A 27,549-nucleotide genomic window follows, 5' to 3' on the forward strand; every position below is an offset into this window, starting at 1 on the left:
ATACATTGTGAAACTCAAAGTGGTATATAAACACTAGCTATGACTGTTTCCTGTGTCTCTCTGGGTTCTTCTTTTTTAAAAGTACCCTTAATTGATGCCTTTTGTTTGAACACCACTGTCATTTCTTCATAACCCTACCCCATGCCAAGCTCCCCAAATTGAACTTTGCCTAGTTAATGAGAAAAGCAGTTAATGAAAACAATTGATCCAGTGTTCATTTTGGACAATGTATGTGGCATCCTGTCCTGGAAATTCTTGAGTTTTTCTGAACACAAAATATTCTTGGACTGCAAGGATTTCACAGTTTATTAAGTTCATTCTAGTGTACTAAGTTTATTCCGGTCCATAATTGCACTATTAAAATCACAGCTTCAATCAATCACTCAATCCAGAAATGTTTATGGAGCAACTACTATACAAAAATGAATTTGACCTTTTCCCTGCCCTGGAAGAATGCCTGGTCTTTCTGGGGAGGCAAGACAGAAAGATGTTTAAGCAAGTAAAAAAAAAGTGACTAAAGAGAGGCTTTGATGAGTGCTAAAGGGAGAATATGAACCTTCAGCAGTGCCATTTCTTCATAAAGAAATGGGCTTGGGTTGGATTTTGGAGGACCGGTAGGATTTTGATAACTTGAAAGATAGGCATGAAACACATAGATTTGGAGACAGGAAGTGTCAGGCACGTTCCATCAACAAGATCATTTTGTGAATACTGGGAGAAAAGACGAGAAAGGTAGTTGAGAGGGCCTGAAATTCTAGTCAAAAGAATTAGGTTTAACTTCCCAGAAATAGTGCCATGGATAGGGTGGGGCACCTTATTGATGGCGCTTAACAAACACAAGAAGGTTGATGTCCTATTGTTGGTGTTGCCTTAATTCTTCTTACAGGTCCAGGGGGTAAGGTCCAGCTTGTCGATTTCTGAGCACTTCACAAAGCCCTGAGGGTAGTGGTTGGCCTTGAATGCATCCACAGGGACTTCTGTAATGCCAGTGTTGTCACAGACCACTCTAGATAAGGAGACTTTCTTCAGGGCGGCTCGCTGCTGTGGGGTGAACACTCCAGGTTTCTCCCAAAAGAACCTGTGGGGAAGAAAAGAAGGTCTTCAAATGGTCCTTGTCCTACCTTTAGGAACCAAGAAGAAGCCATAGAATCTCTGAGCAGCTAGCGACCTCAGGGGCCGCCTAGCCCAGCTCAGTCCTGAACAGGAATCCTCTCTACAACGCAACCCACCAGTGGCCACTTAGCTTCTGCTAGGAAGACCTCCAGAGAGGGTGAACCCACTGTTTGCCAAGGGAGCCGTTCCGCTTTAGGATGACTTGGATCATAAGGGAGTTAATACAAACATTATATCAATATTTACCTCTTCATAGCTTGTACCCATTTCCCCTGGCTCTCCTCTTGGGGACAAAGAGAACAAAGGAAATAGCCCTTTAAGGACTTGGTTGCCTGTTGTATATACTTACAGATTATAATTTACTCAACCTTAGAAACACCCACTTGCCAACGGACCCATGTACTTGGGTGGGTGCTAATTTGGAAGCTAAAAGGCTGTTGCATAATGGGATGTTAATAATGGGCCTTAAGCAAAAAACCGACAGATTCTTTCTTGATAGAGGGTGATGTGTGCTTGTGCCTCTGTGTGTGTGTGTGTGTGTGTTGGTATCTTGAGGATAGAGCAGGAAGCAATAGACAGCCCTTAATTTGGAAACCATTCTGAGAATATCTTGTCCTTATTGGGTTTTCTCTTTTCTCCATCCCATAGGATACAAGAATCTGTCACCATAGGGAATAAAAATGAAGGGGAGGGAGAGACTTTTATCACCAATCCTAGTGAGGAAAGAAAAAAGTTCCACCCTCACACCAAGCAATTATAGTCATGGAATCACAGAATGTTGAAATTGGAAGACGCCTCAGAATTTCAAAACCCATAATTTATAGAAGAGGAAATTCACACTGCAAGAAGAGAAATGATTTATCTAAGATCAGAGCTGGTCAGTGGAAGAACTAGATAGAACTCTGGACATGAGTTTCCTCCCCAGTCCTGTTTTCTTTCTGCTACTCCAGAACATCTCTTGATATTGTTAGTATCACTTCTTCCATCCCTTGCACCTCATCTTTCTTGCTTAGGGGGACTCACCTGTCTCCATCTCTGATCTTTTTGAACTGCTTCCCCAGGAGACACGTCAGGAGGGGCCCAACTCTGCCCCCTGGCACAAAGGGCTCGGCAATGGCTGCAATCCACAGGTCAATGCTGTCTGCCGTCCCATACAGATCCATGAACTTCTGAGCCAGCTCCCTGTTGTTCCCCAACACGGCACTCAACTCTTCTACAGTCTTAGGCTGTGAGAGGCCACAGAAGTCTCTCCAAGAATTGTATCCTGGGGATTGGATTAGAGGGAAGGTGGAGACAGTCAATCAATCAACAGGCCTTTATTCAGTGCTTACTATGGGCCTGGCACTGTGCTATAAGCACAGGGGATGATCCTGGCCCTCAGAGGAGCTTGCATTCCAACAGGGGAGACGGCAGCCAAGCAACTACATACTTACAAGATAGAGATGAAGTTGATGGAAGGCGATCTCAGAGCAAAGGCACTACCAGTGAGGGAGACTATGAAAAGCCTTTGGCAGAAAGTGACATTTAGGCAGAAGTAAGAAGGGAGACCGTTCCAGACAAGGGGGACAGCTAGTGAAAATGCCTGGAAATGGGAGATGGATTGCTGTGTTCAAGGGAGAGTAAGAAGGCTGAGGTCGCCAGATCCTAGAGTATGTGGAAGAGAGTAAAGTGTAAAAAGATAGAAAGGGGCCAGGGGGTAAAAGGCTTGAAATCATTGCTCTACCAGCTGTTGGGTCGGCCTGCCTCAAGTTCTCCCTGTTCTAATCCATTCTTTTAGCCACTAAAGTGATTTTCCTTAAATGCAGGTCTGATTGCATTCCACCCTCACTCAGTAAACTCCAGTGGCTTTCTATGGCCCCCAGGATCAAAGAGATTCAAAGCCCTTCATAACCTGACCCACTCCTGCCTTTCCAGGCTTCTTACACCTTAGTCCCCACAGCATAGCAGGAGCCTCCCGGCTCTTCCACAAACAAGATATTCCATCTCTTAACTTCGGGCCTTCTCTCTAGCTGTCCCCCTTGCTTGGAATGCTCCCCTCCTCTGAATACTGACCTCCCTGGCTTCCGATAAGCCCCAACTAAAATCCCACCTTCTACAGGAAGCTTTCTCCAGCCCCTCTTAATTCTAGGACCTTCCCTCTCTTAAATATTTCTTAGTCGTCATTCTTATCCATTCTCATTCATCAGAGTAGCTTGCTTTGTACAGATTTGTTTGCATGTTGTCTCCCCCATTCGATTGTAAGTTTTTTGAGGACAGGGACTGCCTTTTGACTCTTTTTTCTGCCTAGCCATTGGCATAGTGCCTGGCACAGAGTAGGTGCTGAATAAATGTTTACTGCTTAATTGCAATTGTTGTCAGCTCTCTACCTTTGATACCCTGAGAGAGAAGAGTCCTAGTTAGTTGCCTGTCCTCGTTCTGGCCGTCCACATATTCATCTGTTCAGGTGCTGTACAGATTAAGAGAGCTCAGTACAGCGCCCAGTACTGCCTCTTCACACTACCCCGAGGCTCCTTTCTTCAGCTTTCCCCCCATTCCTCTGAATAATCTTTGACATTTCTCATTGGTACGGCCAGACAATAATAGTTTTTGTTTTCCTGTTATGTGCAGTTTGTCAAAAGCATGTATAGAGTGATGAGCAGATAGAAAACTAGACTCGAAGCCAGGAGAACCTGAATTCAAGTTTCTTTTCTGACACAAACTAGCTGTGTGACCCAGGGCAAGTCACTTAACCTATAGTGTTTTAGTCAACTGTCTGAGTTGCAAAGAAGGTGCCAGTCAGCATTGGTAGAGGGAATTTCCTTAACTGAGAGTTCTCTACACTGGTGATATCTCAAGTCCAAACCCTATCCTTGTTATATTTAGCACAGCAATAGAAAAATTGCCCTTTTTCCCCTCTTCCCTTTCAGCTTTCTATTCCCACATGTTTTTAAAATTATTTTATTTATACTCTTTTCTCTATTTTTTCCATCTCTATCACTACTAAATTACCCCACTCTCCATGCAAGTCCTACCTCAGAACAAATCAATCTAGTTGAACAAAACAAATTAATCCATTGGTGATGTCTGCACAATGACATTTTATCCTGCACCTCTGGCCAAAAGGGAAAAGTAGCTTCAATATCAGCCTTCTAAAGTCATGAATGATCACTGTTTTGATCAGAACTAGATATTAAGGGGGGCAGCTGGGTAGCTCAGTGGATTGAGAGCCAAGACTAGAGATGGGAGGTCCTGGGTTCAAATCTGGCCTCAGACACGTCCCACCTGTGTGACCCTGGGCAAGTCACTTGACCTCCATTGCCTACCCTTACCACTCTTTTGCCTTGGAGCCAATAAACAGTATTGATTCCAAGATAGAAGGTAAGGGTTAAAAAAACGAACTAGATATTAAAAAAAAGAAAAAGAAAAATCTGTGCATGGGCAGTTAGGTAGCACAGTAGATAGAGCTCCCGAACTAGAGTTGGGAGGACCTGAGTTCAAATCAGACCTCAAACACTTCCTAGTTGTGTGACCCTGGGCAGATCACTTAACCCCAATAGCCTACTAGCCCTTGCCACTTTTCTGCCTTAGAATTGATACTAATACAGTAATAAATAATTGACACTAATACAATAATAAATAAATAAAAGGATTTTTTAAAAGCATCTGTGCATCAGGGAAGGATAGAGGATTATAGGATCTTAGAGCCAGAAGAAATCCTAGAGTCTTCTAATCCAATCTGACCTCATTTTTTAGATGAGATAACTGAGCCACACACTGGGAAGAAAATTGCCCAAGATTTTCCACTTGTGAAATGGGGAAAGGGAATCTTAAGAACTGACTCTAGCTGCCGCCTGCATTTTAGGAGAGCCAGAATTCCTAGTGCTGGATTTAGTATGGGGGAACCTTTAGAAGTCCTGTATGAAAGCAGAGGGTTGCCTGGTCCATGTGTCTCTCACCTGGCATCCCATGGTCCCGTCCTCTCTGCATGTTGATGGAGGCCAAGTCAAATCCATGGATCTTGTGATTTGGCTGGAAAAGCATGTTTCTCAGTTCATCGCTTATCATATTGTCTTGAGTCAACATCTTGGACGGCTTGGCCAGCATACCCCGGACAAAAGGGTCAATTCCACCTGTAATAATATAACCAGAGATATAACCTTCCCTGAACCCGATGACACTGAAGGCTCCAACGGAAAACAAGTATTTCCAAATCTTAGGATTGTTGTCATAGAATCATGGAAGAAGATGTAAGAGAGACCTTCTACTAATAGGAGGTGCAGGGGACATAGTGGAAGGCTTGGAGTCAGGAAGACCCAAGTTCGACTCTGGTCTCAGACACTTACTAACCATGTGATCTGGGCAAATAATTTTACCGTTTGCCTCAGTTTCCTCATTTGTGTAAAATGAGCTAGAGAAAGAAATGGCAAACTATTCCAGGACCTTGGCCTGGAGAAACCTCCAAATGGGGTTATGGAGATTTGGATGTGAGTGAAAAGATTGAACAACAATCCAAAGCCCCCATTTTATGGAGAGGAAATTTGTGAGGGAAAGCACCTTAAAAAAGAATATGACAAATACCACATTTAGTGTTTCCCTAAGGTGATTTGGCCATTGTTGGGGCTTTTAATTAATGAAACCATAAATGCTGGTCTGAGACTGCAGATAATCCCTGGATGAAGGAGATTTAGGAAGAATTGGGAATAAAAAGAGTAATAATATCTCACACCCTGCTTTAAGGTTTGTAAATTTCATATAAATGATCACATTTGATTCTGTGTAATTAGAAAATCTTGAACCCTTGGACTTCATCTCCCAGAATTCCTTTCCTTTTTGTCCCCAAGTTGAGTGCTTATGTTGTTCATATATAGTTGTGTGTAACACCTCCCTGGCTCTCTTTTCCCACATGTGAGGCTGGGAAAGCTAGCTTTACTCAGGCTTCTACTTTTGGCTTTTCTTCCTTTACTTCAAGTTATTATTATTAAGCTTTATAAAATATAATACTTGGAATATTTGGATATAAATTTTTACATTTTAAATTTGGATATAAATCTTACACTTCCCTACAACAACCCTGCAAAGGATCTACAATAGATATTACTGTCCCTATTTTACAGATGAGGAAACTGAGGCTTATAGCAGTAAAGGCACTGGCCTACAGGCACACAGGTTGGAAATGTCAGAGGCAGAATGTGAAACCAGGTCTTCCTGTCTTCAAACCTAGCATTCAAAACATTCTACAAAGTAAAACTGACCAGCTGCTGAAAGTCGCCTCAAAATGCATTTCTGGATTTGTAAATAATTTTATATTTAATATTTCTGAAGGGAAAAATATCACTAGTGCTGAATTTTGATCATGGAACGGTTTTCTATCATTTGGATTCTGTGTGACATAGTTTGTGAAACATTGAATGAAACTATTGTCCGAGGAATCTTCCCGGAGTACTCTGAGAAGCCTGGGACATGTTAAAATGGGCAAATCAAGATAAGAACCCTTGACAGTCTCTCAGTGCTGGGAGTGAGCAGCCAGTCTGGTGAGAGGAGTGGGGAGTGGTGGGGAGAGTACTCCTGGTGGGCACTCACCGTCTTTGGCCAACCTCCAGCTATTGAAGAAGAGAGTGCTCAGGGGAAGAGGCGGCTCCGAGCGCCAGGGCTCATAATGTTCATCTAGTCGGTGGATAGCAGACGGCACCTCAACATGACCGAATCGAAGGGCGAAGGTGAAGACGTTGGCGATGCGGGGATCCTCTGATTCGTTATAGCCCTGGTACCTGGGAATCTCCTTTTCGAACTCATTTCCCAGCACAATAGGCAGGTAATGGTCATAGGTGATAACCTGGGAGAAAAGGGTCAAGGAGAGCAGGTGACTGACAGAGGGCTGAGATCTTTAGGTCAGAGAGAGGAAATCTTTGGCTAGGCTACTTAAACAGTTGATCTCTGAGCTTTGCAAAGCTCTTCGGACCCATGGCCATCTTTCATTCCCCACAACAAACCCACAAAGGATCTACCATAGATATTGTTGTTCCTGTTTTACAAATAAGGAAACTAAGGCTCAGAGCAGTTGGTGTTTGGGAGCGGAAATGATCTGAGTGAGAGAGGGCAGTCATTTTCTGTTTCCATGGAAGAAAAGACAAAACGAATTGGATTTTCCATAGGATGATAGAAAGGCAGCATGATGTAGTGGCTAGAGAGTCAGCCTCAAAGCCAAGAGCCGTGGGTTCAAATCCTGCTACTGACACATACTGGTTGTAGGACTTTGGGTCACTCACTTCACCCTTTATTCCTCCGGACAAAAGTAAGACTATAAGTTTTAGGGAAAGTATAGACCTCTGTTGTTAGAAGGCATTTCTTCTACCAGTGAACCTACTAGCTCAGTCTCTAAGTCAGTGATTCCCAAAGTGGGCACCACCGCCCCCTGGTGGGTGCTGCAGCGATCCAGGGGAGTGGTGATGGCCACAGGTATATTTATCTTTCCTATTAATTGCTATAGATAGGCATATTATAATAATTTGAGGGTGGAGAGCACCCTAATGACTAAGACTTTCAGAAAAAGTTTCCGGTTTGAGATGGCATGTAAATTAGGAAAAATTGTATTGTGAATATTAACACCCCCATTTGGTTGGAGGTGAAGCAAGTTCAGATAGGTTAGGGGTCTCATAGCTGGTAAGTAGCAGAGCTGGGAAAAACTCGAGTGATAGGAGCACAAACATGATTCTGGGATGTTACAAATCCACTGTTTTATTTGAGACTAGAAAGCTGAATGATGAAAGAGGAGGTGAAGTAGTGGCAAAAGAAGAAATAAAGAAATGAGGTCATTATTGTTGTCGTTAAGTTCTTTCTACCTCTTTGTGATCCCATTTGGTGTTTTCTTGGGAAAGATACTGGAATGGTTTACCATATCCTTCTCCAGCTCCTTTTACAGATGTGGAAACTGAGGCAAATGGGGTTAAGTGACTTACTCAGGGTCACACAGCTAGAAAGTCTCTGATGTTAGAAAGGAATAAAGGTAGAGAAGGGAAAGATAGAAAGGAAATGGAGGTAATGAAAATAGGAGGAAGGGATGTGGTGAGGAACTGAGAGAAGTATGTGGCCACAGAAACTAGAACAAAAGGGAAAATGAATGCATTTGCCTCTGATGGAGGCATGGATTGGTCCAGTGATCCTGGAAAGCAGCTGGGAACAAAGTATGAAAAGTTACCCAATCATGCCTACCTTTGGAACCAGGGATATCACTACTAGGCCTATATACTCCAAAGAGCTCAAAGAAAGAAGAAAAAAAATCCATATGTACGAAATTATTTATAGCAGCTCTTTGTGTCATATCGAAGTCCTAGAAACTAAGGGGATGCCTGCAGGGGAATGGAATTTATTTGTTATTGTACTCTAAGAAGTGAAAAGGGGTGGCTTTCGAGAAACCTGGGAAGGTTTGAAGGAACTGCTGCAGAGTGAAGCAAGCAGAACCAAGAGAAAATGGATATGATAACAGTAACAGCATAGATATTAGTTATAATTTATAAACATACAATTATAATTTTTTTTTGAAACCCTCACATTTTATCTTAGAATCAATGCTGTGTATTGGTTCCAAGACAGAAGAGTGTTAAGGGCTAGGCAATGGGGGTCAAGTGACTTGCCCAGGGTCACATAACTAGGAAGTATCTGAGGTCAAATCTGAACCCAGGACCTCCCATCTCTGGACCTGGCTCTCAATCCACAGAGCCACTCAGCTGCCCCCTAAAATATTTTTTAAAAAATAACTTTGAAAAACTTAAGAACCCTTATTAGTGCAATCACCAGCTATGATTCCAAAGGACCAGTGATGAACCATACTACCCACATAATGGATTCAAGATTCAGGATAAGATATATGTTTTAGACATGGTCAATATAGGAATTGACTGTGCATATTTCTTCCAAGGGTTTCAGTTTTTCTTTTCTTTTCTTTTCCTTTCTTCTCTTTTTTTCCCCCCACTGAGGGGTGCATAGGAGGAAGAGAAAATAAATGCTTGCTAATAGAAAAGGAAGAAATAAAATAAAAATTACATTTAAAAAAGTCTGTAGCCAAGCAGATGTGAATATGAAATCTCCTTCCCTACCTGTGTAATTGCACCCACAATTTTCCGGCTTTCCTGGTGGAGTTTTTCTGCATTCCAATGGGGATTGATCTTCTTCAGCTCCTTAGCCAATCGGTTGTGTTCCCGAATAAAAAGTGTATGGATGACTGTTAGTAAAGACTGTTCATTGGCCCGGGAATCACCTGGAGAAATCAAGGCAGCTTTTGGATTCCCAGAGTAGTCACAGGACCCAGGTATAAGAAGTTGAGAGGGGTTTCAGGGAAGACAAAGGGAATAACCTCAGCCTCTAGGTTCCTTATCCCATATGACTTGCTTCCAGGTCATTCCTATTAGAATATATGTTTCTTGAGGAACTTAGGGAACATATCTTCAATTCAATTTCATTTGATTTGTTTTATGGGGGCAGTGAGGGGATATGAAGACAAAAACAGGACACTCCCTGTCTTCAAGGAGATTACGTTCTAGTGAGGAGAGAGGAAATATATATATAACCTGCACATGGATAAGCAATTACAAAAATAATGCAAAATAATTTTAAGATAAGAGAAAAAAGAAACTAATGAACAAAATAATATGAAATAATTTCAAGATAAGAGAAAGAAGGAACTAAAGAACAAAAATAATGCAAAATAGGGAGTAGCTGGGGAACTTGGTGGATAGAGAACCAGGCCTACAGTTGGGAGGTCCCGGGTTCAAATTTGACCTCTGACACTTTGTAACTGTGTGACCCTGGGCAAGTTACTTAGTCCCCACTGCCTAGCCCTTACCACTCTTCTGCCTTAGAAAAATTACTATGTATTTTTTCTAAGGCAGAAGGTAAAGGTTTAAAAAAAATAATGCAAAATAACTTCAAGATAAAAGAAAGAGGAGTCTAATGAACAAAAATAATACAAAATAATTTCAAGATAAGAAGAAGAGGGGACTAATGGAAATAAAAGGGGAATAAGGAAGGCCTGGAATAGGAGTTAGCACCTGGCTTTTTCTTGGAAGGAAGGAAATACATATTTATTAATCCCTATTATTTTATTATATATACATTTATTTATTTGTTTGTTTGTTTATTTGTTTATTTATTTATTTTTAAGCCCTTACCTTTCGTCCTGGAGTCAATTGGCTCTAAGGCAGAAGAGTCGTAAGGGTAGGTAATGGGGGTCAAGTGACTTGCCCAGGGTCACACAGCTGGGAAGTGTCTGAGGCCAGATTTGAACCTAGGACCTCCCGTCTCTAGGCCTGGCTTTCCATCCACTGAGCTACCCAGCTGCCCCTATTATATATACATTTATATGTATGCATATACATATACACATTTATTAATGCCAGGTACCGTGCTAGGTGCTATTTCAAATATCTGACTTAATCCTCACAATGTTTTACAGTGAAGGAAACTGAGGCAGACAGCAGTTAAGCAACCTGCCCAGTGCATCCAGTGAGAAAGTGTCTGAGACCTGATTTAAATTCAGGTCTTTCTGACTCAAGATCCATAGCTCTCTCCACCTGATGCTTTGAAAGGCACCGTAAGGACATTGTAAGAGGCAGGTGAAAAGGGAGAGCATTCTAGGCTTGGACTTCACCTGTGCAGATGTCATTTCCCATTTTTTTCTTTAGCTGTTTTTCGGTCATGTCGGACTCTTTATGACTCTATTTGGGGTTTTCTTGGCTAAAGGGCCAATGTGAGTAGAGAGTGCTTGGGAGAGAATAATGTGAAATATGTTTGATTATGAAGGTAATTGGGAGCCAGATGGCAGAAGACTTTACCTATGAGACCAAAGATTTTGTAGTTTATTCTAGAGGAAATAGGGAGCCCCTGAGTATTGTTGAGTACAAGATTGATGTGGTCATACCTATATTTTATTTTATTTTATATTTTATGGTGAATCTAATAAGATGGAATTTATTAAATTCTTTCTTCTTTAAAATTTAATTTGATTTTTTTGCCAATTACATGTAATAACAAATTTCCACATAAGTTTTCCAAAGTTATATAATCCAAGTTGTCTCCCTCTCTCCTTCCCTCCTGGATCTGGAAAGCAATTCAATCTGGGTTATAAATGTAATAAAGATATCATACTTGTATTTTAGAAATATGGCTTGGGCAGCTACAAGGAGGATAGATTGGAAAGGGGAGAGACTAGGAGCATGGAGACCATTTAGGAGGCTATGATAATAGTGCAGGTGAGAGATCATTTTCTTCTCTTCTTCCTTTCTAATCCCACAATAATGTGTGCAGTGAGTACCCCAGATATCCCATTGGCTGATCCACAGGGAGCCTCTGAGGTAGGTCAGGCCTTTCATTGACACGTGAAAACACATCTCTGCTTTCTTCAGCCTTCTTCCCTGAACAGCTCTGCTCTTCCAGACTCCCTCAATGAGATGCTTTCCCAGGTTTTATCTGGGGCTTTTTAGGCAATTATTAATCTTATCTATCACTTCCAGATAGCACTGAGAAGCAAGCAGCATGGTCTACAAAGGTAATGTGGTAGAACAGAGAGATCATTGCTCAGTAAGACCTGCTACAGATACTCAAGAGCTGTGATATCTTGGGCAAATCATTTAATTTCTATATGCCTCACTTTTCTCATCTGCAAATTTTTGTTGTTATTCACTTGTCTCTGACTCTTTGTGACTCTTTTGTGTCTTTCTTGGCAAAGATACTTCAGTGCTTTGCCATTTCCTTCTCCAGCTTATTTTACAGATGAGGAAACTGAGGCTTGCCCAGGGTCACACAGCTAGTAAGTGTCTGGAGGAGGATGGAATTGAACTCAGGTCCTTCTGACTCTGCTCTATCTGCTGTGCCACCTAGCTGCCCATCTGCAAATAGGGGGTTAGATTTGACTTGTTTCCTTGGAATTTCTGATTAATGGATAGATCTTAAGTTTTCTTCTTACTCCAGTCCATATTATCTTATGACTACCCAAAAGGTCAACTGAGCATTTGGCCAGTGCCTGAGGGCTAATCTGCCCTGTTTCTTTTTTTCCCTGGATCTAGGGTGAGAGGGTAACAGTAGGGGCTTTTCTCCTGCTAAAACCTTCCTTGTGGCATCATGGGAGTTTTCCTGGTCTGTTTTATGGATGGTAGATGGCCCCATTTCTTGACCTTGCACCATCTCTTCCAGTGTCCTCCCCCTCCTTTCACTTGGCCCTCATTCTCTGCTTCTCAGTAGGTGCAGCAGACCATATGTCCCAGATTTTCCAGGACAGCCAGTTTCAAGAAAAGAAAGTATACCGTTAGTGGGGTTTTGCAAAAGGAATTTTGTCAGATTTTGTCAGGTGATGGACCCTGATTTTTGGTTTGGAAAACATGAGAACTATGCCAATAAGACTTACCAGCCAGGAAGCAGGGCACCCCAGCGGTGCTATTGATGAATTCACAGGGACTGGGCTTTTTGTTGTCAAAAGGCAGCAATGCCAATCCGTTGTCCGAAAACTCCTCATTGACTGCCATCAGGCCCAGGGGGCTGCTCATGTTCCGGAGTTTGTTGGCAAGCAGTGGCTCAGGCCCATAGACCATGCTGGCATCCAGGAAGGAAGTCAGGGCATTGATTTGCTCTCGGGTCAGCGAACTGGAGGGGTCCGAAGGGCAGACAAAGCCAGCCCGGAAGAAGGGCATGCAGGGTCCTTGTTTCTTCAACTTGGGATCGCCAGGTGGGAACTAATACAGAAAGCAGAAAGTATCTCAGCAAGATCATGTCCAGGGAGAGACATGATAGAGCGTGTGGGTTTGGGATATTCTTATCTCTGTACATGTTGTTGGGTCCTCCCCCTAGAGAAAGCTCCTTGAGCTTACATTTTGGCTTCCTGGTGCCTAGTACATGCAAGATTGGTACTATAACACTATGGACTGATTTAGCTCATTGAGAAACTTTCCCCATAAGGCCATGTGAACTTTTAAACCCTGATGTGCACAATTTATATTAGCGGATCCACATAGACATTGGTGAAAAGGTTTGATGTGTGGTCAGGAACTCTTTTTTTTTCTCCAGTTTTCTATTTTTCATTTTAAGGGATGACTATCTGGGAGGAGGTCTGCTAGAAAGTGAAGTTGGTATAAAAACAAAAGATCAGTAAAATGTTTGAAAATTCCCTCAATGTTCTAGAATTCGAGGTTGTGAATGTAGGGAGAGCTGATGATGACTGGGGCACAGAAGTCCCCAATTTTTTATATGGAGGAGTTACTTTTCATAGAGGGAAGGGAAAATGTGGTACAGTGGAAAAAAAATTCTGGTTTTCAAGTCAAAAGACCCCAGAGTTCAAATACTAGATTTTAATCTTACTAGCAGTGGGACCTTAGGCAAATCATTTCCCCTCTCTAGGCTTCAGGGTCTACCTCTATAAGATGAAGTCACACAGATTACTTTAGTCTTTCAGTCATTTAGTCATGTCACACTCTCTCCAATTCATCATATAGTTGTCCATATGTAAATGGAAGCCATCATCATTATTATTATTATATGATCATTGTCATCAATTTCCTTCCTATACTGTGGTACCTAGTACTCCAGATGGGGTGTAAAAAAAATACAGCATGACCATTATTAACTCCTTACTCTTGGCAGGGCTAGATAATCTTTTTCTTCTTCTATTTTTAAACTCACCTTCTGGCTTTGAATCAATGCTAAGTATCTATTCCAAAGCATAAATATCTAGGAAGCATTTGAGACCAGATTTGAACTCAGGATCTTCCATTTCCAGGACTGGTTCTCTATCCACTGAACCACCTGGCTATCCCAGATTATACTACTTTTATTGCATGTTTGATTTAAGAGGTCTCCATCCCTACTCCTGTTCTTCTCTTAATAAACACCACTAAATAAAACTTAAATATCTCCTGAAAGGTCCTGTTCTACTCTTTGTACACCTCCTGCTAAACTGCTGCTCCATACCCAAGTTTTGTGGGCCTGAATTTGTATTACCAAAGGTCAACACCAAGAAGGAAGATGGTCAAAGACAACACCAAGACATGACAGGAGTGGGAGGGTGGGGTTGGGGTGGTGGTGGTGGTGGTAATCCTGCAAAGAGCCTACCATGATGGGGAAACAGTTGTCTTCTTGAATGCAGAGTTCATCACATTGCTTTTTGCTGTGCTCATTGACTATCAGCTCAGTATCTGGGGCAAAGTCAAGGTCGTGGTCCACCCACTGTCCCCACTGCATTAACATCAATGACCACGATGGGTCAGGTTCATCAGGTTTATTCAAGTAGCCGGCTATCTGATTGGACACATCTCGGACCTAGGAGAAGAGTAAGATGAGAGGCCATGAAAGGAGGGACGTGAGTGATCTGGTGTTTGGAATTTGGGAAAGAGAGTAGGACTCGGCTGTTCTGGAACTGGGCATGTTGTTCTTGAAGTGTCAAAGATATGGTGGATTCTGAGTGAGAGGGGAAAGCTGTGCCCCAAAATATCTTCAGATAAAGCACATAGAATCTCTAGGAAAACAACTGATAATGAATTTGGGGTGCAGGATTAGGATGAGAGAGATCAGGACGGGAGAGAGAGGCACTGTGCCATGTGGATGGAACACAGGGCATTCTAGCTGTGCCCAGCTGAGTATCTATTTCTTCCCAGTTTAGTTCAAGGATGTGGTTGTGGACTTTGCTTCCACCTTCTGGGCTTTAGAAAAACTTAATCAGGAATTAAGTAAAAATGGCAGTCATTTACCCAATCTCAACAACCTTCTACAGTTCTTACTCTTTTCTCTTTGGTTCTCTGTCTCTTTTTCTTATTTCTCTACCTGTGAAAGTAAATTCTCTTCCTTACCAGTGGGAGAGGGAAGCCATTCCTCTTGGCCCCAGGAGTCCACCCATAGGGCAGAGAAATCCCATCTTCATATTCTGCAGGCAGCCATCGGGCTAGTGCTCTGTTTGATGAGCCCAATATGGGATCCCGTCTGAGATGGAGAAAAAAACAGAGTTCTACCTTTGTCCAGGTCCTAATAGCCTTGGATAGATCTGTTATGTATTAGAGGAGAATGGGTAGTGGTAGGGGCTCTAGGAGGTGTTCTAAGTACAGGCTTTTATGAGGAATGGCAATGCCCAGAGTTATATATGGAACTTTTTGTGTCTGAGGCCAGTGGAAGTGGTAATGATTGTGGAGAGGTTCAAATCTGTCCTCAAACACTTCCCAACTGTGTGACCTTGGGCAAGGCACTTAAACCTCATTTCCCAGCCCTTACAACTCTTTTGCCTTGGAACAAATACACAGTATTGATTTTAGGACAGAAAGTAAAGGTTTAAAAAAAAAAAGAATCATGGTACAAAAACAGAGCTGGAAGGTACCTTGGAGTCCACCTAGTTCAACCTCCTCATTTTATAGTCCTGGAGAAGTCAAGTGGTTTGCCCAAGTCACACAAGTGTTAAGTGGCAGAGTCAAAATTTGAATTCAGATTCTTTGATTCCAAATCCTGCCCTCTTTGTGTGGCACCATGCTGACTGCACTTTCCAATTTTCCTGGCTACAGGAGGGAGAGAACAACCCCTGAATTGTGGGTACCAGAAGGAATGAGCGATGCAAGGCAGAAGGAGTGGGTCTCTGGAAAGTTCTCTATGTTCCCTCTAAATTTTCTTGCCTTGGGACACAACTCTGATGACCCTTCCTTAGTTATGATATCACAATAAAAACTTGAACTCTGGGGAATTGTTAACTGTGGGGGAAATTCAGAATGTGAGTCCTGACTATGGTTTATTAGCTATGTGATCTGGGGCAAGTCACTTCACCTAGAGGACAATGCATCTTAATTGTTCAGCACATAATATGTACTATTACCTACTACAACAATATCTCACTTGGGAGGAAGTGTGGAAGAGAAAAGAATGATGAATATAGAGTCACAAGACCTGAGTTGGAATTCTGCCTCTGCCACTGAGAGTATTAGCTGTGTAACCCTGGGCAAGCTGATTAGCCTCTCTAGGTCTTAGCTTTCTCATCTGTTAAGTGAGGAACTGGACTCAGGGACTTCTAAGGTGTCCGCCAATCATAGACCTGAAAGCCTATGGTTAACAATGGATAATGAATTTTTTTGTAGCAAAGTAACACACGCTGAGTTTCTACAAAGATGTGGAGGGAGGGGGTAGCTGGATGGCTCAGTGGATTGAGAACCAGACCCAGAGATGGGAGGTCCTGGGTTCAAATCTGGCCTCAGACACTTCCTAGCTGTGTGACCCTAGGCAAATCACTTAACCCCCATTGCCTAGCCCTTTCCATTCTTCTGCCTTAGAATTAATACATAGTATTGATTACAGAAGGTAATGGTTTAAAGATAAATAAAATAAGAACAAATTATGGAAACAATAAATAATTATATTAAAAAAAAGATGTGGAGGGGTCACAGTATATTTTGGTAGAGGATGCACCCACAATAAAACCAAGAATCTTTTTTTGTTTGTTTAAATCACTTTTTTTTTTTAAATAAAACCCTTACCTTCTGTCTTGGAATCAATACTAAGAATTAGTTCTAAGGCAGAAGAGCAGTAAGGGCTAAGCAATGGGTATCAAGTGACTTGCCTAGGGTCACACAGCTAGAAAGCATCTAAGGATAGATTTGAACCCAGGACCTTCTGACTTCAGATCTGGCTCTCTATCCAGTCAAGCCACCTAGCTACCCCTAAGAGTGTGAATTTTAAGGATAGCATTGAAATGTCACAGATAAATGTTATGAGAGTTTTCTAGGAACCTGCTCAGTTGATAACCACTCCCCCCCCCCCAAGGGGAAAAAAACCCTCCTGATTCTTCCTCCCTGTCAGAATCAGTTGTGCTGGTTATGAGTGGTTTAGTACTCATGTCATTGTGATGCGTTATTTAATGGGATTAGAGTCACTTAGAGTGACTGAAATTTAAATGACACTAAAGTAATGACCAGTAAGTAGCTCCTTAAAGAATTTTAGGTATGTCAGTTTATGGGCTTCCCCTAAAGAACTTCAAGCTCTTAAAGGGTGGGATGAGGTACTGCTAATGGTTGTGATATGCTAGTATGAGTAAAGAAAATACAATGTGGTGACCTAGATATGATGTCTAAGTACGCCAACATAGTGGATCTTATGTAACATCATGTAATAAATTGGTTTAGGATGCTCATGTGTCATGTGATTTCTAAGCACTTCATGTTTTTAGTAATATAGGAGTATAATGTATGTTTTTATATGTTAGGGTTATATAAATCCATGTACTATGTATGTAGTAATTATTGAATGAGATTAAATGTAATTATGTAAAATATGAATGTAACATTAAGGGCCATATGGAAGGTGGAGGGAGCAATGGCGGGCAAGTGGATTACATGAAAGGGTAGCCTAGGTATCCTTCTGTTTCGGAGAGGAGCACCTTTCCCAGGGGTTCCCACACACCTGTTGTTACATTCTCCGGTAATGGTCCTGTATTTGCTGTTCCAGTCACACTTCACTGATCGGGTCACCTTGTTACAGCCCACCTCTTTAGAAAGCAGATCCAAGTCAAAACTGGGGGCTGTCATAGAAGAAGAACATTTTAGAAGCTCTGAGGTTTTGCCCCTCTTTCCATTCTAAGGTTGGGCTATGGTACTGTCAGACTATTGTCTACAATTTCTCAAACCAGCATAATGCAGTGTGTCAGTAAATATTTAACTCTCTAGGAGGAAAAAAAAGGCATACCTAATACATTTCTAAATTTAATCTGGATTATAAACATTTCCTCCATCAATCTCTTAAATCTAGGTGATAATAAAACAATAAATCAAATCCTATTTTGTAATAATCAAGCTGGTTTGAGCTGGCTCCAGCACACCCCTCCCCTATCCCTCTTAGAAAGGAGATATTCCTGAGACCTGCCGATTTCCTGGCAGGTCCTATTTATTCTTTTTGTGTGTGTTTTTTTTTTCAATCCTTATTTTATCTTGGAATCAATACTAAGTATCAGTTCCAAAGCAGAAGAGCAGTAACGGCTAAGCAATTGGGATTGTGATTTGTCCAGTGTCCCCTAGCTAGGAAGTGTCTAAGCCCAGATTTGAACCCAGGAATTCCCATTTCCAGGTCTGGCATTCTATCCAGAGAACCATTTAGCTGCTCCTAGTCCAATCTCTTCTTAAGTGGCCTGGCTTCCCCTTGTTTCTTCCACCATATGGGCTATGAGCCTAGCCTGATATGATTTAAGGAGGGTAGGATTGCTGGCTCCAGACATCTGTTCGATGCTGACTAATAATTCTTCCCTTTATCACAAGGTCTGAAGGTCCACTAACTCCAGATTTATTGGTCTCCAGGCTACTTTTCTAGACAACCAATATTCCTGGTTATCTCAGTGTGAACCAGTGTTTGTCCTTCTTAACACCGCCCTCCCACCCCCAGATTAGCTGTACAGTGGACCAGAGATGGATGCTTTTGGGGTGCTGTAGGCAGGAAGGGGCAGGATTTTGGGACATATGGAAGGGAGGTTTGGGGCAAATGACTTTAACAAGCCATAGAGCAACAGTATGAGCAATCTGGGATAGAGGTGAGTGCTCCTACCTTTCTGATAATGCCCAAAGGTTTCCCTGGCATTAACAATAAAGGAGGGCAGGGGAAGTTAGTCATCTAGGAGGAATAAGTGTAATACAGTTCAAACCTATCACTAACCCTTGCTATCTACGTGACCTTAGACAAGTCACTCAAGCTTCATTTGTTCTATTAGGTGCCACAGTGGATAAAAGGCTAGATTCAGACAGATCTGAGTTCATGTCTGGCCTCAGGCACTTCCTAGCTGTGTGTCCCTGGGCAAGTCATTTAACTTCTGTCTGCCTCAGTTTTCTCAACTGTAAAACGGGGGGGGGGGGGATACCTACCTCCCAACATTGTTATGAAGATCAAATGAGATAATATTTGTAAAATGCTTACTTAGCACAGTGCCTGAAACATGGTAGGCTTTTAATAAATCCTTGTTCCATCCACCCTCCCCTCCCCATCTGTAAAATGAAGGGGGATTCATTGGCCTTTGAGGTACCTTCTAGCTCAAAATCTATGATTTTTATCTTAAGAAGAGAACTCTAGGAAAGTATCTGGCTTGGGTTCTACTCTCACATACCCCGTATCATTGAGTCCCCAATTCTGCCTATTTCTCCCTTCCTCTTTCAGGATTGTTTGGAAAATTTTTTTTTAAAACAGAACCCAGCAGTAGTTAGGTAGCAAAGCAGATAGAGTGGCACACCTGGATTTGGGAGGACCTGAGTTCAAAATCTAGCCTTAGACACTTCCTAGCTGTGGGACCCTGGGCAAGTCACTTAACCCCAAGTGCCTAGCTCCTACTGCTCTTCTGGCTTGGAATCAATACTATAGATTCTAAGACAAAAAGTAAGGATAGAAAAGGAAAGAAAAGAAAAGAAGAGAAGAAAAGAGAAAAAAGAAAAGAAAAGAAAAGAAAAGAAAAGAAAAGAAAAGAAAAGAAAAGAAAAGAAAAGAAAAGAAGAGAAGAGAAAAGAAGAGAAGAGAAAAGAAAAGAAGAGAAAAGAACTCAGAACCTGAGATATGTATTTAGATGGGGGTGGACATGGGAGGGGATGCTGACTGACAGCCTGTCTTTTGTCTCCTGGGTATTTTCCGTAAAAACCCCAAATCTTTCAAGTTAATCAGAAAGCAAAAACAAACAATAAACTAACCCACCAACCAACCAACCTTTCTTTTTCCATCCCTCCCCATTTGACCTTTCATTGTCTATAATTAAACATACATTAAAAGTAAACTGTGTACAGACAAAGATCTTTGGAGGATGATTACATATTCTAATTAAAGTCATGAATTTCTTAACCTTTTAGGGTTTCTATGGTAGGAAAAAATATCATATTTTAAAATACAAATATGTAACCAAAGCTACCAGCACAGCCTGCTCTATTAGAGTTCCCAGAACATTCTTTTAAACTAATAGATCCAGTTTAAGGTTGACTTCAAAAAATTAAATGATTTCAACATTGTAATCATTTAGCTCTCCCCAGTCTCCTTCCTTTTTTAAAAGCCTGGAGAAAGCAGAAGATGGCAAAAGGGAAGGAAGCACCAAATGTAATTTCCAGGTATTGAATTCCTCCTGAAACCCCCTCCCCCAGTGGCATTTTGGGGGACATTTTGAAAGGAAAATTAGGGTATTTTTTCCTAGAGGAATCATCTTTTCAGATCCTCTTTGTCTGGAAAAAAATAAATTTTATTTATCATCATAGGGACTAGGTCTGTGATTTCACTGGTTTAGGAAATTCTCTCGTGAGGAAACTCCCTCCACCAATGTGGGGTGGCACCTTCTCTGTAAGATGATGAATGTCTTAGAGACTGGGGCACTGAACTATTAAATGATTTGACGAGGTTCATCCAAGTAGTATGTATGTATCAGAGACAGGATGTGAATCCAGGCCTTCCTGACTCAGGTCAATTTTCTATCCAGGCTGCCTCTCACCTTTCAGAACAGAATTCTAATTAATCCCTATTTATATAATAAGCTGAAATGTTCTCCAGTCTGGACCTTCCTGGATTCAACAGACATATGGCCTTGAAGGATCCATTTTCCATCACTCGACCTCAGTTTCCTTCTTCCCAGGAAAAGGGGATGAATGTTAAGCTAGATCAGTGGTTCCCAAACTTTTTTGGCCTACCACCCCCTTTCCAGAAAAAATATTACTTAGCCCCCTGGAAATTACTTTTTTAAAAATTTTAATAGCAATTAATAGGAAAGATAAATGCACCTGTGGCCATCACCGCCTTCCTGGATTGCTGCAGCATCCACCAGGGGGCGGTGGCACCCACTTTGGGAATCACTGAGCTAGATGATTTTCTGAGGTCCATTCCAGCTGGAACCCCAATGATTCTAACTTATGGATCTTAAAAAAAATCCTTATCTTCTGTCTTAGTATTAGTTCTAAGATAGAAGAGCAGTAAGGGCTAAGCAATTGGGGTTAAATGACTTGCCCAGAGTTATACAGCTAGTAAATGACTGAAGCCAGATCTAAACCTAGGTCCTTCTGACTCTAGGCCTGGCATTCTTTGCTACCTAGCTACCCCTATAACCTATGGCCCTAAGAAGGTGAGAGAGAAATAGAGTATGGGAAAGTAGATTACTATTAATTCACTCAATGAACATTAATTGAGTAGGTATTAAAGGAAGAATGCTTTTTTAGGGAAAAGGGATATAAATATCAAGTTCTGTTTCTGGGAAAAGAGCCCTTCTACCTTCCCCTCCTCCCCAGCTAGAATCCCATGATTTTGGGAGTACCTGTAACATTGTCAATGGCCAACAAGTTCATGTGTACTTTCTGTCCTAGGATCTTGATGCATTCCTCCCATACCTGGGCCTTGCGCAAGACCTCCCGTGTCTGGCCAGTGGCTTGTTTGAAGACTTTGGACAGCTGGAGGGAAGTCGGAGTGCTCCCCATGATTGCCTTCACCCTACAAGGAGACAAGGTGATTGGCCATCAGTCAGGAGGAGAGACCCAGTGGCCTCCAGGCCTTACCCCAGGGAGCTAGGATTGCTTATACGTTATTGTGGGAGTGCCTGCTAGATGAGAAACTCTGGATTCCAGTGCTCTTTTGGGAACTCCATTCCCTTCTTCCTCAGCTAGCAACAGAACCTCTGCTCAGCCTATGGCGCCATGTTGGAATGTATTAGTGTTTGCGTTTTACACTTGAGCTTACTTAAATAAACATTTGCTCCAGATATCTCACAGGACAGGTTGTTCTTTGTGGCCTCAGGAAAGGGAATATTACCCTCTAAATCTTAATTTCCTCATCTATAATATGAGGAATGTGAAATTTCTGTTCCTAAGAGAGTATGATCTTTAGAGCACATTCACAAGAGAATGGTGGTCCAGTGTAGGTCTCTGATTTTAGTATTGGGAAAAAACTAACACTTTATCTTGAACTGGATGTACTAGTTGCTCAAATAAATTTTTAGTTTTTAAAACCCCTATATAATCTGATCCCAATCTATTCTTTCCAGCCTTAATGGCTGTCAATTTTCCCTCCATCTCTCTGCAATTCAGCTCATCTGGTCTTCTCTCTATACTTTATGCATGACACATCACTTTTCATTTCTGTGTCTTTTTCTTGGTGGTTCCTCATGCCTGGAATACATTCCTTCCTCATAGAATCTCTCTCTTGCTTTAAAGCCCAGCTCAAATACCCCTTTTCTGATGTCCCTACTTGCGGATTCCTTCCTTTCCAAGCTACTGTCTCTTATGTATTTTTTATTATAAAGATATTTTATAACACATTTCCACATATGTTTTCTGAAGTTATATGATCCAAATTGTCTCCTTTCCTCTCTTCTCTCCCATCTCCTGGATCTGGCAATTCAACCTGGGCTATACATGTATTATCATGCAAAATACATTTCCATATTGTTCATTTTCCTAAGAGAATAATCATATAAAGCCAAAACCCCAAACAAAAACCTAAATAAACCAAACTGAAAAATTGTATGCTTTGATTTGCATTCTGATTCTAACAGTTCTTTTACTGCAGGTGGATAGCATTCTTTGTCATGAATCCCTCAGAATTGTCCTGGATCATTGTATTGCTGAGAAGCTACTGCCTTTTAAACCACTTTGTTTGTTGTTCAGTTGTGTCCAACCATCTGTGACTGCATTTGGGGTTTTCTTGGCAGAATTACTGGAGTCATTTGCTATTTCCTTCTCCAGTTCATTTTATAGATGAGGAAACTGAGGTTAAGTGACTTGCCCAAGATCATAAAAACTAGCAAATGTCTAAGGCTAGATTTGAACTTAGATCTTCCTGATCTACTCTATATGCTGTACCACAATTCCAAAATACATAATCCTATTGGCTTCCTTTAAGACAGCCCAAATTTCACTTTTGCAGGTGGCCTTATGTAGTCTTCTCCCCCACCAGCATCTTCCATCTATTCTGTATATATCTATATGTACATAATCAGTAGCATGTTGTTTCTCTCATTACATTGTGAGCAACTCAACAGCAAGGACTATGCTTTTGTTTCTCTCTTTTTTAATTAATTAATTTTTAAAAATTGAAGATCCTTGGGGTAGCTAGGTAGTTAGTGGATAGAGAACCAAGTCTGGAGACAGGAGGTCCTGGATTAAAATCTGGCCTCAGATACTTCCTAGCTTTGTGACCCTGGGCAAGTCACTTAACCCCAATTGTCTAGCCCCATGTTGGTGAACTTATGGCACAAGTGCTGGAGGGGGCTGCTCCCCTCCCTCTCTCCACGTGTGCCTGAGGACATTTCTATCATCACCTGCCTCTGCCCAGCAGCCCCATGGGAATGCTTCCTCCCTCCCCTGTCTGGGGTAAGGTGGGGGCTCACATGTGGTGTGAGGGTTACAGTTCAGGCAATTGGTCTCTAAAAGGCTTGCCATCACTGGTCTAGCCCATATTCTTTTATGCCTTGGAACTGATACTGAGTACTAATTCTGAGAGAAGGTAAGGGTTTAAATTTTTTTTTTAAAAATGAAGACTTCTCTCCCTCTCACTCCGTAAGCAGAAAAACCAAAGTGCTACAAACACGTATAGCCAAGAAAAACAAATTCCTACATTGTTCATGTCCAAAAACAATATATCTTAATCTGTATTGAGTCTATTGCCTCTCTATCAGGAGGTAGAGAACCTGTTCCATATAATACTCTGGAATTGTGATTGATGATTATGTTGATTAGAGTTCCTAAAACTTTCAAAGTTGATTGTCTTTACAATATTGTTATTGTATAAAATATTCTCCTGATTCTTCTTACTTCACTTGGCATCAGTCCATACAAGTCTTCCTAGGTTTCTCTGAAACCATTTTCTCTTTATTTGTATGCTTAGAACAGAGCCTAGTGCTCTGTTGAGCTGGGTAATTGGGGCTAAATGACTTTCCCAAGGCCACACAGCTAGGTGGTGCTGCTCTAAGATCATATTTGGACCCAGGACCTCTAGTCTCCAGGTCTGCCTCTCTATCCACTGAGCCATCTAGCAGGCCAGAGTTTAGCATTTATTAAGTGCTTAATAAATACTGATTGACTGACTTTATAATAAGGTCAAGAATAAAGACTGCTTTCCTTATCCTGTTTCCTACATTTTCTCTCTTGTCCTTTCATTTTCCAGATTACATTTTCCAGATCACATACACCAGTTTGTGTTCATCTTTAATCACAGGCCTGGGATACTTGACATAAAGAGACTTTTTGACTTCTCTGAATTAGGGGTAAGCTTAAAAAAAAATAGGAGGTTTGCCTCAGTTCTTCCTCTGTAAAATGAGCTAGAGAATGAAATGGCAAACCAGTCCAGTATCTTTGTCAAGAAAACCCCAAATGGGGTCAGGAAAAGTCAAACATGATTGAAAAATGACTGAATAACAAAACCAAAGTGGTTAAAAATACTGTAGTGAAGAAAGGAAGGAACCAGCAGGTGGGGGGAATCAGGAAAGGCTTCAGACAGAAGGTGTTTGAAATGATCCTTAAAATCCAGAAGGTTCTGGGACACACATTTTTTTCTCAAAGAATTTTAAGAACAGAACAGAAAAAACACAGTATGTGCCTGGATTTCCTAAAGGTATAATTCTGCCCAAGAGCAGGAGGAGTTAACTAGACACTTTAGAGGTGTCAAACATGCCCGCAAGGGAGAGTAAACTGATCCAGATTAAGATGTAGTTGGGAAATATTTAATAGAATAAATAAAAACATAATAGAACAAAACATTACATTTAAAAACTGAGTCAATATTTGACCCACAAGGATTCCTGTGTATGGTTTAGTGGGTCCATTTCTATTTGAATTTGATATCACTGAACTGGATGACCTTTCAAAAAATCTGGTAATATTTGTGATTCTTCTGAAGACCACACACCCTAATTAAAATCCTTATCAGCTTGACTAGACTCAGTAGCCTCTCAATTGGTCTACCTGGTTTAAATCTCATCCACTCTTAATTGATTCTGCACAAGACTGCCAAAGTGATTTTCAATAGCTATTATCTTCTTACTGGCCAGGGTAGATAGACAGACAGACAGACAGACAGACAGATAGATAGATAGATAGATAGATAGAGGTATAGATATAAAATATAGAATTCCAGAGTTTTGATTTAGAAGTCTGATGTTACTCTCCTACTCAATAAATTCCAATGACTCCCTATTACTTCTAGGAGCAAATGTAAACTTTTCTGTCTAGCACTTAAAGCCCAATCTACCTTTCCAGCCTTATTACATACATATTACTCACTTTCATGAACTCTATGGTCCTTTCAAACTGGACTTCTTTCTATTTATCACACAACATTGCATCTCTCATGCCCCTATCAATGAACCAGCTGCCCCACCATACCTAGAATGCACTCCTTCATCTCTGCTGCTTGGAAGGACTAGTTTTCTTCAACATTTTACTCAAGAGCCATTTTCCATGCCAAGCCTCCCCAAATGGCTAGTGCCTCTCCCAATAACTGTAAATGTCTATTTATATGCATGTTGTCTCCATCAGTAGAATGTAAGCTCCTTGAGGGTAAAGTCTGTTCCACTTTGGGTTTTGTATCCTTAGCTCCTAGCTGGCACATATTCAGTGCATTGGCCAAATATTATTTTACTGCTATTCAGTGAGTGATCAAGGAGAATGTAGATGTATTCTCTGTATGGTGGCAGCTTGTAAGAGGAGTACCATCCCCATCCCTGCTCACTTACTTGGTCCGGCCAGCCAGGAAGGCCTTATTAACATGGTCCTTGGCTTCATTCACAGCTTCATAGATGACTTCTGTCTTATTGATATTTTCTTAGAGGGTAGGGTGAGGGAAAGAAAGAGCAGAAGGTTAGTTGTGGTCCTAAAGGCCACAGCAGCACCTAACTAATTTTTTTCCACCACTAAGATTCAGAGTTCAGTGTGACTGAATGGGGGATTATAGGTTTGAAAAGGGACCAGGCATCATGACACATACTTCTAAGCCCTGATACTGAGGATTCTGAGAATGGTGGATCTCTTGGGACTTCTGAGCTGCAGTTGAGCTAAAACTAGTTGGATGTCCATACCAAGACTGGTACAAATAGGGTTCCTTCCTCCCCCCCGCCCCCAGCACAGGGTCACAAAATTGGCTAAAGAGGGGCAAGATCAGTAGTGGGATTGGATCCATGAGTAGTTGGGGATTATCTAGTTTTTATCTTTGTATTTTCAAGCATCAAGCATGATGTCTGATGCATTGTAGGAACTTAACAAGTGTTATTTGAATTGAACTGGATTGAATTAAATCAAATTAGCTAATTAAATTAATTTAATTCAAGGCTAGGGAAAAGAAGAGAACAAAGGAATTTAGGGTAGGATTTTCTTGGTTTTCCTCTGAGGTGGTCCCTGTGCCCCATTCCTATAAGCAGGTTTCACACAGAAATGTCTGGTTACACAACTTCAGCATAAGGGAATAAACTAGCAGCATGGTATACCATAGTGAGATCTGGGGCCAGGCCAAGCCAAGGAGCATGTGAATTCTTTACCAAAGGGAGGTATTTACCATTGCTTGCAGTCTCGGTAGATTGGAGCAAAGTCTCTGCAGATTCAGTAGGTTGAGTCAAGATTAGTGATGCCAACAGCCCAGCAAAGGAGAGGAGCAGCTTCATCCCTGAAATGAAAGCCACCACAATACAGCCTAGGTTACCTTCGCCAATCCTACCAGAGCCCTTAGGAGAGGCTCTGAGCACCTAAAAGAATCTGGCAGAGCAGAACCAGACCAGAACATGGCAATGGGAAAAGGAAAAGAATCAATATGTTTCTCAATGTTGCTTCTTCTGACCTGCCTGATTTTAACTCCAAGGAACAAGATGTCCCCAGGCTGGATAGCCCCTGGTGTTCTATTCTCTTTTCATGCCTCCTTTTGGGTTCTTTCCCCTTTTAGATAGTAAGCTCCTTGAGGGCAGGGAGTCTTTCTTTTTATTAATCGTATCCCCAGCACTTAGCACAGCGCCTGGCACATAGTTGTTATTTGTCCTTTGATTTTGAAGGGGAAAAATGACAAATGACAAGGGGTGATGTCTTGATATGAGTGTGAATTGGATTTAAGTGAGGCAAAAAAGGTCATTGGCTTCACTCTCTCTTTCAGTCATCAAAGACCAGTGGCAAGACACAAGTCAGAATGCCTGATGACAGCCTGGGATGCAGTGGATGACACTGGCATGTTCAATGTCTGACCAAACTCTAAGCTCTCCACAGAGCCTGCTTCAGCTGCCTTCATGGCCCTTGGAATAAATTGTTCTCATCCACCCATTCCACCAGGGAAGTCTTCATACGTCCCCCTGCCAGTTACCATTAACCTGGTTTAGCCACTGTGTTGAGATGGTTTTTCTGAAGGGTGGCCTCAACACCTGCTTCAGTTCCTTGGAGTCACAGGTGAGAGTTATGTGAAAGGTAGGCACCAAAGGTGGGTGAGCAGCCCTGAAAAGGGCTCAGCAAGCCCTCACACCAGAGATGCTAGTCTTCTCTAGACACCCAT

The 27,549-nt window shown here is 41.6% G+C and overlaps 1 protein-coding gene across 1 annotated transcript; it reads right to left on the reverse strand.

The window, feature by feature from the left end:
* Nucleotides 1–870: 870 nt before the first annotated feature.
* Nucleotides 871–26,680, reverse strand: LPO (lactoperoxidase). Its single transcript, XM_044673600.1, has 12 exons — nt 26,581–26,680; nt 25,760–25,826; nt 21,350–21,522; nt 17,500–17,617; nt 14,919–15,048; nt 14,185–14,391; nt 12,488–12,812; nt 9,186–9,346; nt 6,673–6,925; nt 5,049–5,222; nt 2,137–2,377; nt 871–1,078 (listed from the first exon to the last, which is right to left on the reverse strand). The coding sequence occupies exons 1-12, from the start codon at nt 26,678–26,680 to the stop codon at nt 871–873; spliced, it is 2,157 nt and encodes a 718-aa protein (XP_044529535.1).
* Nucleotides 26,681–27,549: the final 869 nt, after the last annotated feature.

The sequence above is a fragment of the Gracilinanus agilis genome, chromosome 4 (genome assembly GCF_016433145.1).
Source record: "Gracilinanus agilis isolate LMUSP501 chromosome 4, AgileGrace, whole genome shotgun sequence".
In the NCBI taxonomy this organism is placed as follows: domain Eukaryota; kingdom Metazoa; phylum Chordata; class Mammalia; order Didelphimorphia; family Didelphidae; genus Gracilinanus; species Gracilinanus agilis.